A 12,466-nucleotide genomic window follows, 5' to 3' on the forward strand; every position below is an offset into this window, starting at 1 on the left:
CACATACATAAATTAAGCAAAGTCATAGGATATAAAATCCATGTGCAGAAATCTGTTGCATTTCTATACACCAGTAACAAAGCTGCAGCAAAAGAAATCAAGGAAAGGAATTGATCCCATTTACAATTGCACCAAAAATAATAAGATACCTAGGAAAGAAATTAAAGAGGACACAAATGCTCATGGATTAGAAAAGCAAACATTGCTACAGTGTCTGTACCACCCAAAGCAATTTACACATTTAATGCAATCCCAATCAAAATGCCACCAGCAGTTTTCACAGAGCTAGAACAAATAATTCTAAAATTTGTGTGGAACCACAAAAGATCCTGAATAGCCAAAGTAATTCTGAAAAAGAAAAACAAAAGTGGAGGCATCATGATTACAGATTTCAATCTATATTACAAAGCTGTAGTCATCAAGACAGTATGGTACTGGCACAAAAAGACATAAAGATCAATGGAGCAGAATAAAGAACCCAGAAATGGACCCACAACTATATGTTCAACTAATCTTTGACAAAGCAGGAAAGAATATCCAGTAGAAAAAAGTCTTTTCAACAAATGGTGCTGGGAAAACTGGACAGCCACATGCAGAAGAATAAAACTGGACCACTGTCTTACACCATGCACAAAAATAAATTCAAAATGGATGAAAGACCTTAATGTGAGATAGGAAACCATCAAAATCCTAGAGGAGAACAAAGGCAGAAACCTCTTTGACCTCATCCATAGCAATTTCTTGCTAGACACATTTCCAGAGGCAAGGGAAACATAAGCAAAAATAAACCATTGGGACTTCATCAAGATAAAAACCTTCTGCACAGAAAAGGACAATCAACCAAACTAAAAGGCAGCCTACAGAAAGGGAGAAGATATTTGCAAATGACATATCTGATAAAGAGTAAGTATCCAAAAGCTACTTATCAAACTCAACACCCAAAAAATAAATAACTCAGTTAATAAATGAGAAGAAGACATGAATAGACACTTCCAAAAAAGACATCCACATGGCTATCAGATACAACATCACTCATCATCAGAGAAATACAAATCAAAACCACTATGAGATACCATCTTACACCTGTCAGGATGACTAAAATTAACAACACAAGAAACAGGTGTTGGCAAGGATGCAGAGAAAGAGGAACCGTCTTGCACTGCTGTAGGAGTGCAAGCTGGTGCAACCACTATAGAGAACAATGTAGAGGTTCTTCAAAATATTAAAAATAGAACTATCCAATGATCCAGCAATTGCACTACTTAATAGGTATTTACCCAAAGGATACAAAAAATACAGATTCGAAGGGAGGCAACACACCCCGATGTTTATAGTAACATTATCAACAATAGCCAAACGATGGAGAGAGCCCAAATGCCTATCTACTGATGAATGGATAAAGAAGAGGTGATATATATACAATGGAATATTGCTTAGCCATTAAAAGGAATGAAATCTTGCATTTGCAATGACATGGATGGAGCTAGAGTATATTACGCTAAGTGAAATAAGTCAGAGAAAGACAAATACCATATGATCTCACTCATGTGAAACTTAATAAAGAAAACAGATGAACATATGAGAAGGGAGGAAGAAAAAAAGGAGAGAGGGAAATAAGCCATAAGACACTTTTAATGATAGAGAACAAACTGAGGGTTGATGGAGGGAGTGGGTGGGGGATGTGCTAGATGAGTGATGGGTATTAAAGAGGGCACTTGTTATGATGAGCACTGTGTATTGTATGTAAGTGATGGATTACTGAATTCTACTCCTGAAACCAATATTGCACTGTATGTTAACTACCTAAAATTTAAAATAAAAAAAAATAAAAAGTAAACATCCAAATAAATTTTCTGTGGAAGATAAGTTGTGGAAGACACAACAGCAAATTCAGCAAGTACTCTGAATTTAGAGAAAATTAGTTTTTTCTCACAATTGCAATTAGTTTACTTTAATAATTCTGGGTAGAGGGATGCCTAGGTGGCTTAGTGGTTGAGCATCTGCCTTTGCTCAGGGCGTGATCCCAGAGTACTGGGATCGAGTCCCACATCAGGCTCCCTGCATGGAGCCTGCTTCTCCCTCTGCCTGTGTGTGTCTCTGTCCCTCTCTTTCTGTGTCTCTCATGAATAAATAAATAAAATCTTTAAAAAAAAAAAAAAAGCCTGGGTAGACATAGTATGTAAGTTTAATATTTTAGAATTTTAATATATCAAAATATGTTCAGTGACTATGAAGATAAGTATATGTCCAATGCTTGGTAAGAGTTGTTAGAAGGCCAAGGTTCTTAACTGACAGAAAAATGAAATCAATGTTTACAAGTATTTTCCTAGGGATCCCTGGGTGGCGCAGCGGTTTGGCGCCTGCCTTTGGCCCAGGGCGCGATCCCGGAGACCCGGGATCGAATCCCACATCGGGCTCCCGGTGCATGGAGCCTGCTTCTCCCTCTGCCTATGTCTCTGCCTCTCTCTCTCTATCTCTGTGTGACTATCATAAATAAATAAAAATTAAAAAAAAAAAAAAACAAGTATTTTCCTAGATTCTGTTGAAAAACTTAGGCTTGAAAATCACATAAACAGTAAAATAGTGGCAAATATTAGACCTTAACCAATTAAAGTTTGATTCTTAACTATTACTACATAGAATTTTTTTCCAACTCGCTGCATTTGAAGAACTGATTTCTCTTAGTATAAAAACAGTATAGGAACTAATTAACTTGAAAAATGTTCAGTGAGTGAATATTAATTCCTTCATTTTTAAAAATGTTAGTACGAGGATATAGAAATAGGTACTTTGTGTACTCTAAGAATTTTTACTTAACTGAATGAATAATAGTCACCTTCCCAAAATTCCTGGGTAGAAACATCCTTTGGCTTGGAAGTGGCAAGCATACAAAAAGTGCCATAGGTAGAGACTACATTGTATGCATGGCTTCTAAGCCACAGAGACTAAAACAACTCATCAGGTGTATATCCCGTTTCACTTTATTAATGTCTTCTCTCTCTCTTCCTCTCCTTCTAGGCTGTCCCATCAAAGGCCACCCTACCCCCAATATCACCTGGTTCCATGGTGGTCAGCCAGTTGCCACTGTCCCAGGACTGACACATCATATCTTGGCAGCTGGACAGATTCTCCAGGTTGCAAATCTTAGTGGCGGGTCTCAAGGGGAATTCAGCTGCCTTGCTCAGAATGAGGCAGGAATACTCGTACAGAAGGCCTCTTTAGTGATCCAAGGTAAGAAATCCTTCAGGCTCTGCTGCCGGGTTTATTTCTTGAATGAGAAAGTCCACCTGAGAATCTAATTCTCAAATGAAACAAAGTGATTTCTGATTTCAGTGGTTCCTAGGGCATGAAAATCAAAGCTGAACCATGTTTCCATATGATGAGGCCCTTCAGAAGAGCCACCAGGCACCATCCCAGCAGACTCTGGAAAAATCAGAGCTGCTTTCATAAACAGTTCCTTCTACTTCATAACATTGCTGCCACTGAGGACCAAGGAAACACTGATATATCAAAGCCAAAAGAGTTTCATTTTTGTTTGTTTAATAAGAATTTCACGTACGCATGTGTGCAAAGTAGCCTATTAAACTAATGCATACACATTTTCTCTGTTGGCTTGACTAAAAAAAAACAAAAAACCTCTTGATCTGAATTGCTTGGTTATTGCCTCCTCTACCGGAGAATCAAGCTGGTACCAGTACCTCCTTATCGTGCTAAAGAGTCTTCAGCTGCAGTCACGTGCTTAAGTGTTTTGCAGGCACCTTTCTGTGACCCCATCAAAAAACAGACTGTGTGGCTCGTGCATTAACTTTCTAGGAACACGGGCAGGTGAGAAAGCCCTTGGGAGGAAAAATAAGCAAGGAAGACAAACCATGAGAGACTCCTAACTCTGGGAACAAACAAAGGATTGCAGAAGGAGAGTGGGTGGGAGATGGGGTGACTGGGTGACAGCCATTAGGGAGGGCAGAGGATGAGACAAGCACTGGGTATTATACTGTATGTTGGCAAATTGAATTTAAATTTAAAAAAAAAATTTTTTAAAAAGCCCTTGGCAGAGACTTGGCTTTAGCTATACCAAGAAAGAGTTGTGAATGGGCCTAAAACAGTAAGAAACAAACCCAAACTGGGCCTTCCTTCAGAAATTAAGTGAGGCTTTCAAGCGCTCCATGAGCTATTTCTACCTGTGGCCTATTTATGATTATTTTTAGGGAAAGCAAAATTCTATTGCATGCATTCTAAAATGAAGGATTCTTTGGGAAGGGACAGAATTTTGCACCAATGTAGCACATGAGAAGGGAGATTTTTCTGAGCAAATGGATTTTCCCTTTAAGCATCCTCCCCTGCCATTTGGCTTTCCAGACAGGAAAGTAAATGTTCCATTTTCTTGCCAACCAGCCATTCTCTGCTGAAAACCAGAAGCCAGTGCCTATCTGCAAGATTTGTAATATACGACCTTGCAAATAAGCACTCCCAGTTTACCAGCCCACAGTTATTTTTAACAGCTTTCCTACCAGTGAGTCCCAGACCCCCAAATAGAAAATTCTAAGAAATTGAATTTCTTCCTGACGTCATAATCTCATATAAATGAGGACTCTCTGGGTAGGCTGGGGTTTTTGGTTTTTTGTTTTTTGTTTTTTTGGTTATTTTTTTTTGGTAACATTTACAAAGTCCAACTCAAATGTACACATATAAATATGACTGTTAAGTATCTGATATTTTTGTAGCTCTTTGTTGGAAAAGAAAGTCCAACTGGTGACCCACTAGAAAGAAAAAATACTTTAGAAATGTATTTAAAAATAGGGACTACAGCCACTGATTAAGTACTCTCTATGTGCCAGCACCGGGCTAGGCCCTTGCTTTCATTATACCCAGCCCTCACGACTTTGCAAGGTAGGGGTTTTGTACTCGCTTTATGGATAAGCCACCAGAGGCTCCTGGACACCATACCACTTGCCTGCCTAAGCTGGGAATGAAGCCCACTCAAGGACAGAGTCTCATTCATAAGAGCTCCTCATGCCCACAGAACATAGGCAATAATGCAATCTTCTTTTCACCTCTGATTCTCCTTCTATGACAGATTACTGGTGGTCTGTGGACAGACTGGCAACCTGCTCGGCCTCCTGTGGTAACAGGGGCATTCAGCAGCCCCGCCTGAGGTGTCTCCTGAACAGCACAGAGGTCAACCCCACTCACTGCGCAGGGAAGGTGCGCCCTGCTGTGCAGCCCATCGCCTGCAACCGGAGAGACTGCCCTTCTCGGTGAGTGTAGCAGATGCTGGCTTAGGCCTCCCCAAAGCTGGGCCCCAAAGTTGGCCCCAACCTTTAGCCAAGTCAGTGGCTAGCCTTGGTCCAGCACTGCACAGGAAGAGACATGTTGTGCCAGCAAGGGGGCCTGCCATCCAAGGCACTTTTTTCTAGGCACAGACTTGTCAGGTCTCTCCACCCTACAGAAGATACCCCTCAGAATGGCTCTCCTCCCTGGGCAGTTTTTGTCCTCACCACTCAGGCTAAGGGCTTCCCCGGGGCATCCCAAGTGCCTGAGAGGTTCTGTTCAGGGAGCAGGGGCATCCCAGGCCCTGGCCAGCCCTAGCTCGCATCCTGCAGTAAGAAGCTTGCTCTCTGATTTGTTTGTGAGATGACAACTGTGTTTGTAGTTGAGGTCCTGAGGGGATAGGGGTTCCTGGCCTCTACCCCAGTCCCTCCTCTTTCTTCTAACTTCAAAAATTGTGCTAATCGGTACTCTGGTTGAGGTGAGGAAGTCTTGTCCAATTTTTTTCTTCAAAGGGTTGCATCCTGCTAAAGTCAAAATAAATCTTCATTTTCCATAGTTGCCTCCATGTTGGATATGCATTCTCTGCCTCTGGCCCCAGAGTGACACCCACCGCTGTGTCTGCCTCTTGTAGCTTTGAGAAGCCGGGTGTCCCATAGAGCACCCTACCCCCACTTTGCAGACAGTAGCTAAAGGGATAATGGATGGACTTAGAGTTGGCACCGGTATGGCATCCAGAGCCTGGGGGGACTTGGCTGGGCCTTGCAGTGCCCCCTTCCTACCCATCCGTGGGACTTTCCTACACTACTTAGGCAACCGCTTTGTGTTTTGCCAGCTGAGTCATAAGGAGCAGCTGAAACCAGGAGAGACTCAATGAAATATGAAACACGCTCATTAATATCAGCAGTTTGACTTGCTGACGGGAAGGTTTCCATGGGAATGATTAATGTCCTTTTATACCCTTCCTGAACTGTAACATAGCCATACCTCTCCTTTCTCAAACCCCCCACCCCAGCTCCTGAAAAATTGCTGAAATGTATATTTGGAAATAAAAGTTGATTGAAATGCAGGCCTGACATTCACCGGGGATATATGGGGCTGGAAGACTGCCCTCGCCAAGCTATTTGAAATGAAGACGAAGTCTTGGACATGCCAAGGACTTTTTGATTTGCCGTGGTGATGGTCAGAGTCAATCAGCCTCATTTACTTCTGCAAATGAAATAATGGCCATGTCTGCTTGGATTTCAGTGCCCCCAGGAGCTTTGTAACACCTCATGCCTGCTTCCTAAGTGGCTCTGCTCCTGTGGGTTGGAGATCTGCATGCAGTCATCTCTCTCCAGGGCAAATGCAGCAGGGAAGTTCCACCAAACTAAATAAGTCACAGATCCAGATCCAAAAGGAATTCGCTCCCTGGCTCTGCTACTTGTCTCTCCCAAGAGCCAGATGTGGTGCTCCTGGACCGGGAAGTGGCCACAGGTTCATCTTTGACTGGTGTGTCCCTGCCAGGCTTCTCAGGCACCTCAGCAGCCTTATCTGAACACAAACAGGTGTCACCCTGGTTGTCTCTGAATAGTCTGAGAAGTCCTGCTTTGACCCAGCTGGCCATTCAACCATTTCATTTAGATCAACCTTGTCTCAAGTATTAAAACCCAAGAATTATCTTTTTCCCTAGATTGCATAAAATGTCTGGAAAGCCCTAAAGCTCTTCTATCTCCCCCAAACTGTCCCCCTTTCCCCTTCTCTTTGAGAACTAGCCCACAGTGCAGATATGCACAGGGAACTCCTCCGGGTTTGTATCTGGACCAAGGATTTAGGAGTGTTTCCCCAGTTCCAGCCTGGCTTTATGAGAAAAGCCATTTGCACAGCCTTGGTCAGTCTCACTTCTGAGCATCCAAATTTGTAGTTGGAACCTAACATCCTGAGAACGACATTTTCCACATATGCAGCCCTCTAGGAGGCATCAGACCTGTGCACTGTGACTCATGGAGGTGGGACACTGCTCCACAGAGCCGGAGGGAACTTGGCCCTCTTCAGACTGCTTTTTCAAGATGCACCTGTGCAGTCAATTTCCAAAGAGTATTTTTTTCCTGTGGCCACCATTACAAATTACCACAAACATGGTGGCTGAAAAGAATAGATAATTTATTTTCTCACAGTTTTGAAGGCTGGAAGTCCAAAATCATGATGTCAGCAGGGCTGCACCCCTTGCAACTTTCTCAAACCCTGCAACTTCTGTTGGTTCCAGGCATCCCTCAACTTGCAGCCATGTTAATCTAGCCTCTGCCTCTGTGGTCACACTGTCCCCTCCTCTTTTCCAATTTCTCTTTCTCTTACAAGGACATTTGTGAAGGCAGATAATGTAGAATAATCTTATCTCAGAATCCTTAATTATATCAGCAAAGATCATTTGTCCAAATACGGTAACATTCTTAGGTTCTGGGGATCTGATGTAGATCTTTTGGGGGACCATTTTCAGCCTTCCACTCCATGTATACCATGAAAAGGGCCATGCCCCAGAATTAGTACCTGTGTGGTGAGAACAAGGGGATGCACAGGTTCTTTTTTCTGAGAGTGTATGCCTGAACCTTTGCACCTGCCCTGATTCTTCTTCCTCTCCCCAGGTGGATGGTGACCTCCTGGTCTGCCTGTACCCGGAGCTGTGGGGGAGGTGTCCAGACCCGCCGGGTGACCTGCCAGAAGCTAAAAGCCTCTGGGATCTCCACCCCTGTGTCCAATGATCTGTGTACACAACTCGCCAAACGGCCAGTAGACACCCAGGCCTGTAACCAACAGCTCTGTGTAGAGTGGGCCTTCTCCAGCTGGGGCCAGGTGAGTGGATTTTATTTGAAAGGTAAATCTAAAGGTACAGACCCTGCCGCAGTAGGAAGTAAAATGCCACCACTGCCAAATCCTCTGTGATCTCACATGCTTCACATCCCATCTGTCAATCAACTCACCTGTCCAGTATTCATCCCAAAGCTTAGAGTTTCTGATCATTCTCTAAGACAAACCTACCTCCCACAGCCATTATACTTTCCCTATTGATTTCCTTCCTCCCAAGCTCATCCCTTTTTCAGATCATCAGCAAATCCTCAACAACCCCTTCTTCAGACTCATTTTCTGTAAGGCCACTTCTTCTCACTGGCTGTCCTATGGTTGATGATTTAAAGCTCTGATGAGATCCATTTGGGGGCTGAGTGAGGGGTTCTCAACTGGGCTACACAATTAGAATCACTGGAGAAACTTCTTTAAAAGGCCAATGTCAAGGCTGCACCTCCCTGAGATTCTAAGTCAGTTGCTCAGGGGTGGGATCAGGGCATGGGCAAGTTTTAGAAACTACACAGAAGATTCTGGTGTGCAGCCAGAGGAGAGAAACCACTATTCCAAGTCAAGAAGAGTTGAAACCTAGCTAGATCACTTTGAAACCACCAAATCCTTTCTCAATTCTCAACCAGAGGACAGCCAAAAAAGTCCCAGGTTAGCTCAATACACAGCAGAAATGGGGGCTCCTTAGACCCCAGTAGGGAGGGAGCCTCTTTGGTATATAGGACTCTCTCCATTTGGAAAGGAAATTTTGTTTAGTTGTGATTTTAAGAATTAACACAAACTGAAGATTCTCCCTGGGAAGAGCAAACCTGAGCAATGACAGACACTATGCCACGACAAAGCAGCCTCAGAGGGATGGGAGGCACTGAAGCATCTTCCCGTTGTTCTCATGTCATTTCTGGGCCAGGTAGCACCAGGTAGGAATCTACATTGCAATTAGAGGTCTAGGCTTTCCCCAGTGCCCATACATAGACCCTCTATTTAGACAAAGAGAAGTTTTATTACTCATCTGACCACTTCTCTGTTTTAGAATGTTGTTGTCACTTAAAAAAAAAAAATTCAATGTGGTGCTTAGGGGAAATGACATAATTGTGTATGCTCCATTCCTTTCAAAGTCTGTGTTCAAAACCTACTGGGGACCTACTCAGCATCTATGAGCTGCCTGCCAGGGCTGATGACCAGCTAGTACCCAGCCCACCAGCTATATGGTAGCAACTCTTGTTTGTCAGAGGCTGGCACTGATTGGTAGGCTGATCATTCTGATCAGTCAGGCAGAGTGTGTGATTGGTGTCTGAAACATGCCATTAAGCTTGGCCTGCTGGGACAGCCCAAAACCACCACAAGGCTCTTAATTCTTTGTGTGACCATATGAACTAATGTGACTGGATGTTTTGGGCAGCTAGCAACTCGAAACTTGTTGGAACTGGCTATCCACACATTACTGCACTCACGTTCCTCTGTCCCCACCCTGAGGTATGTTCTTTGGAAAACAATCACTTGGAACTTTCCCGTTAGGTTAATATACTGTGGCCATCTCTAATGAAGATCAAATGTTATTTGGAGGAACTCTGGCCACAGAATTCACTTGCAATCCATAAGCCATTTGTGTCTCAGGTGAGTCTGGGGATATAATGCTCAAAGCTGGCCAATCAACAGCCAGCTCCTTTTTGGCACCTTCACCGACCCCCACCCCCCTCCCCCCGCCTTTATTTCCAGTGACCTAATGTATGTGCTTCATAATCAAAGAGGCATGAGCTGCTTTTTGCTCTGATGCCTGGGGGATATCATCTTTCCCTTACCTGGAAAAGCCCACTTCTGCTAGCTTTCATTCAGCCCAAGGCAGCTTTGCTTCTAGGCCCTCAAGGCTTACTGACAGTTTGTGAAATTACAATTGGGAACAGATCTGGCTACACACGGGAGATGTTTCTATGTTGTACCACTGAGGTCACTAAAGGGGACATACATTGTGCACGCTGATCATTTCTCAGTGATTACTTTTTCTAAAAGAGAAAAAAAAAAAGGTCCTTCTCCCTTCCTTCCCCTCAAATAACACTCTTATCTCCTTTCTTCTATAACCCTCTAGGCAAGTATGTCTCATGCTTTAATGTGAATCATGTTGTTAAAAATGCAAAATCTGACATGGCAGGACTTGAGCAGAGCTTTGGATAATGAATTTTTTTTTATTGAGGTATAATTGACATATACCCATTATATTAATTTCAGGTGTACAACATATAATTTGACATCTGCAAAATGATTCCCCACAACAAGCCTAATTAACATCTGTTACTATGCATAATTAGAAATAAATTTTTTCTTGTGATAAGATTTTAAGATCGACTCTTAACTTTAAAATAGTTAATACGGTATTATTACCTGTAGTCACCATACTATATATTACATCTCCATGACATATTTATTTTATAACTGGAAGTTTTTACCCTTTGACCCCCTCCACATATTTCACCAATCCCCAGCCCCCACCTCTTTAACCAGGAGGAGGAGTCATTGCTTAGATTCCACATATGAAATCACACAGTACTTGTCCTTGTCTGCTTTATTTGACTTTTATGCCTTCAAGGTCTACACATGTTATCAATAATGGCAAGATGTCATTCCTTTTTATGGATAAATGATATTCCTTTGTGTGTGTATGTACCACGTTTTATACATTCATCCACTGATGGATACTTAGGTTGTTTCCATATCTTGACTCTTGAAAATAATGCTGCAATGAACATGGAGATGCATATATCCTTTGAAGTTAGTGTTTTCATTTTTTTGGGTAAATACTCAGAGATGGAATTGCTGGCTAATAGAGTAGTTCAATTTTTAATTTTTGAGGAACCTACATACTGTTTTTTATAGTGGCTGCATCACTTTACATGCTCACCAATAGTGCACAAGGGTTCCCTTTTTGCCACATCCTCACCAACACGTGTTATTTCTTCTTTTTTTGGTACTAGCTATTCTAATAGGTACGAGGTAATATCTCCTTGCGGTTTTGATTTGCATTTCACTGATGCCTGGTGGTCTTGAGCACATTTTCATGTACCTGTTGGCCATCTGTATATCTTCTTGAGGAAAATGTCTATTCAGATCCTGTGCCTTTTTAAAATTGCATTGTTTGGTTTTCTGAAATTGAGATGCAAAAGTTCTTTTCGTATTTTAGATATTAGCCCAAATATGATTTGCCATATGCTTTTCATGTCAGATTCAAAATGTAATTGCCAAGAAAGATGTCCAAGAGCTTACTGCCTATGTTTTCTTTGATTTCTAGGATTTCAAGAATTATGTTCAAGTCCTTAATCTATTTTGAGTTAAATTTTGTGTATGGTTTAAGAGTAGGCCAATTTCATTGTTTTGCATATGGCTGTCCAGTTTTCCCAGCACAATTTATTGAAGAGATTGTCCTTTCCCCATTGTATATTTTTGGCTCCTTTGTCATAAATTAATTAATCATATATGCATGGGTCTGATTCTGGGCTCTCTATTCTGTTCCAACTGTGTGTCTAGTTTTATGCCAAACCACTCTGTTTTGATTACTATAATTTTTTAATAGTTTGTAAGCAGGGTACATAATACCTCCAGCTTTTGGCAATTGTTTTGGCTATTTGGGATCTCTTGCAGTTATATACCAATTTTAAGATTGATTTTTCTATTTCTGTGAAAAACACCATTGGAGTTTTTACAGGGATTGCATTTAATCTGTAGATTGCTGAGTAGTGTGAACATTTTAACAATATTGATTCATCCAATCCATGAACACAGAATATCTACTTGCATAATCCTCAATTTCTTTCACTAATGTCATAGTTTTCAGTTTATAAAACAAATTTATTCCTAGATATTTTGTTCTTTCTGATACAATTATAAATAAAATTGCTTTAATTTCTCTTATAGTTTATTATTAGTCTAGAAATACAACAGACTTTTTGTATTGATTGTGTGTCCTATAACTTTGGTTTATTAGTTCTAACAGGTTTTTGGTGCTCATTAGCATTTTCTATACAAAATGTCATCGGCACATAGTGACAGTTTTACTTCTTCCCTTCTAATTTGGATGCCTTTTATTTCTTTCTCTTGACTAGTTACTCTGACTAGGACTTCCTATGCTATGTTGAATAAAAGTGGCAAAACTGGGCATTCTTGCCTTGTTTCTGATCTTGGAGGAAAGGCATTCAGCTCTTCGCCGTTGAGTATGATGTTTCCTAGGGGCTTGTCATAGGAATTATTTATTATGTTGAGGTACATTCCCTCTATGCCCACTATTTTTTGCTACTTTATTTTTTATTATTGAAGTATAGAAGACACACAATGTTATATGAGTTTCAAGTGTACAACATAGTGATTCCACAATTTTATACATGACTCA

General features: G+C 41.6%; 1 protein-coding gene and 1 long non-coding RNA gene across 5 annotated transcripts in view; one reads left to right on the forward strand and one right to left on the reverse strand.

Annotated features, from left to right (window-relative positions):
* Positions 1-12,466, forward strand: part of ADAMTSL1 (ADAMTS like 1) — an 873,193-nt gene that overhangs the window by 835,242 nt on the left and 25,485 nt on the right. For 3 of the 4 annotated variants that reach the window (XM_049116156.1, XM_049116157.1, XM_025431965.3), the window contains 3 exons: positions 3,019-3,231; positions 5,075-5,255; positions 7,887-8,094. In XM_049116156.1, the coding sequence (XP_048972113.1) occupies positions 3,019-3,231; positions 5,075-5,255; positions 7,887-8,094 (602 nt within the window). Of the gene's footprint in view, positions 1-3,018; positions 3,232-5,074; positions 5,256-7,886; positions 8,095-10,314; positions 10,418-12,466 lie in introns of those variants that run through there. The other variant, XM_049116158.1, reaches the window with a different exon arrangement.
* The window catches only part of LOC118350348 (uncharacterized), a 37,121-nt gene that overhangs the window by 3,264 nt on the left and 21,391 nt on the right, over positions 1-12,466 (reverse strand). The window lies entirely within an intron of this gene.

The sequence above is a fragment of the Canis lupus genome, chromosome 11 (genome assembly GCF_003254725.2).
Source record: "Canis lupus dingo isolate Sandy chromosome 11, ASM325472v2, whole genome shotgun sequence".
Classification (NCBI taxonomy): domain Eukaryota; kingdom Metazoa; phylum Chordata; class Mammalia; order Carnivora; family Canidae; genus Canis; species Canis lupus.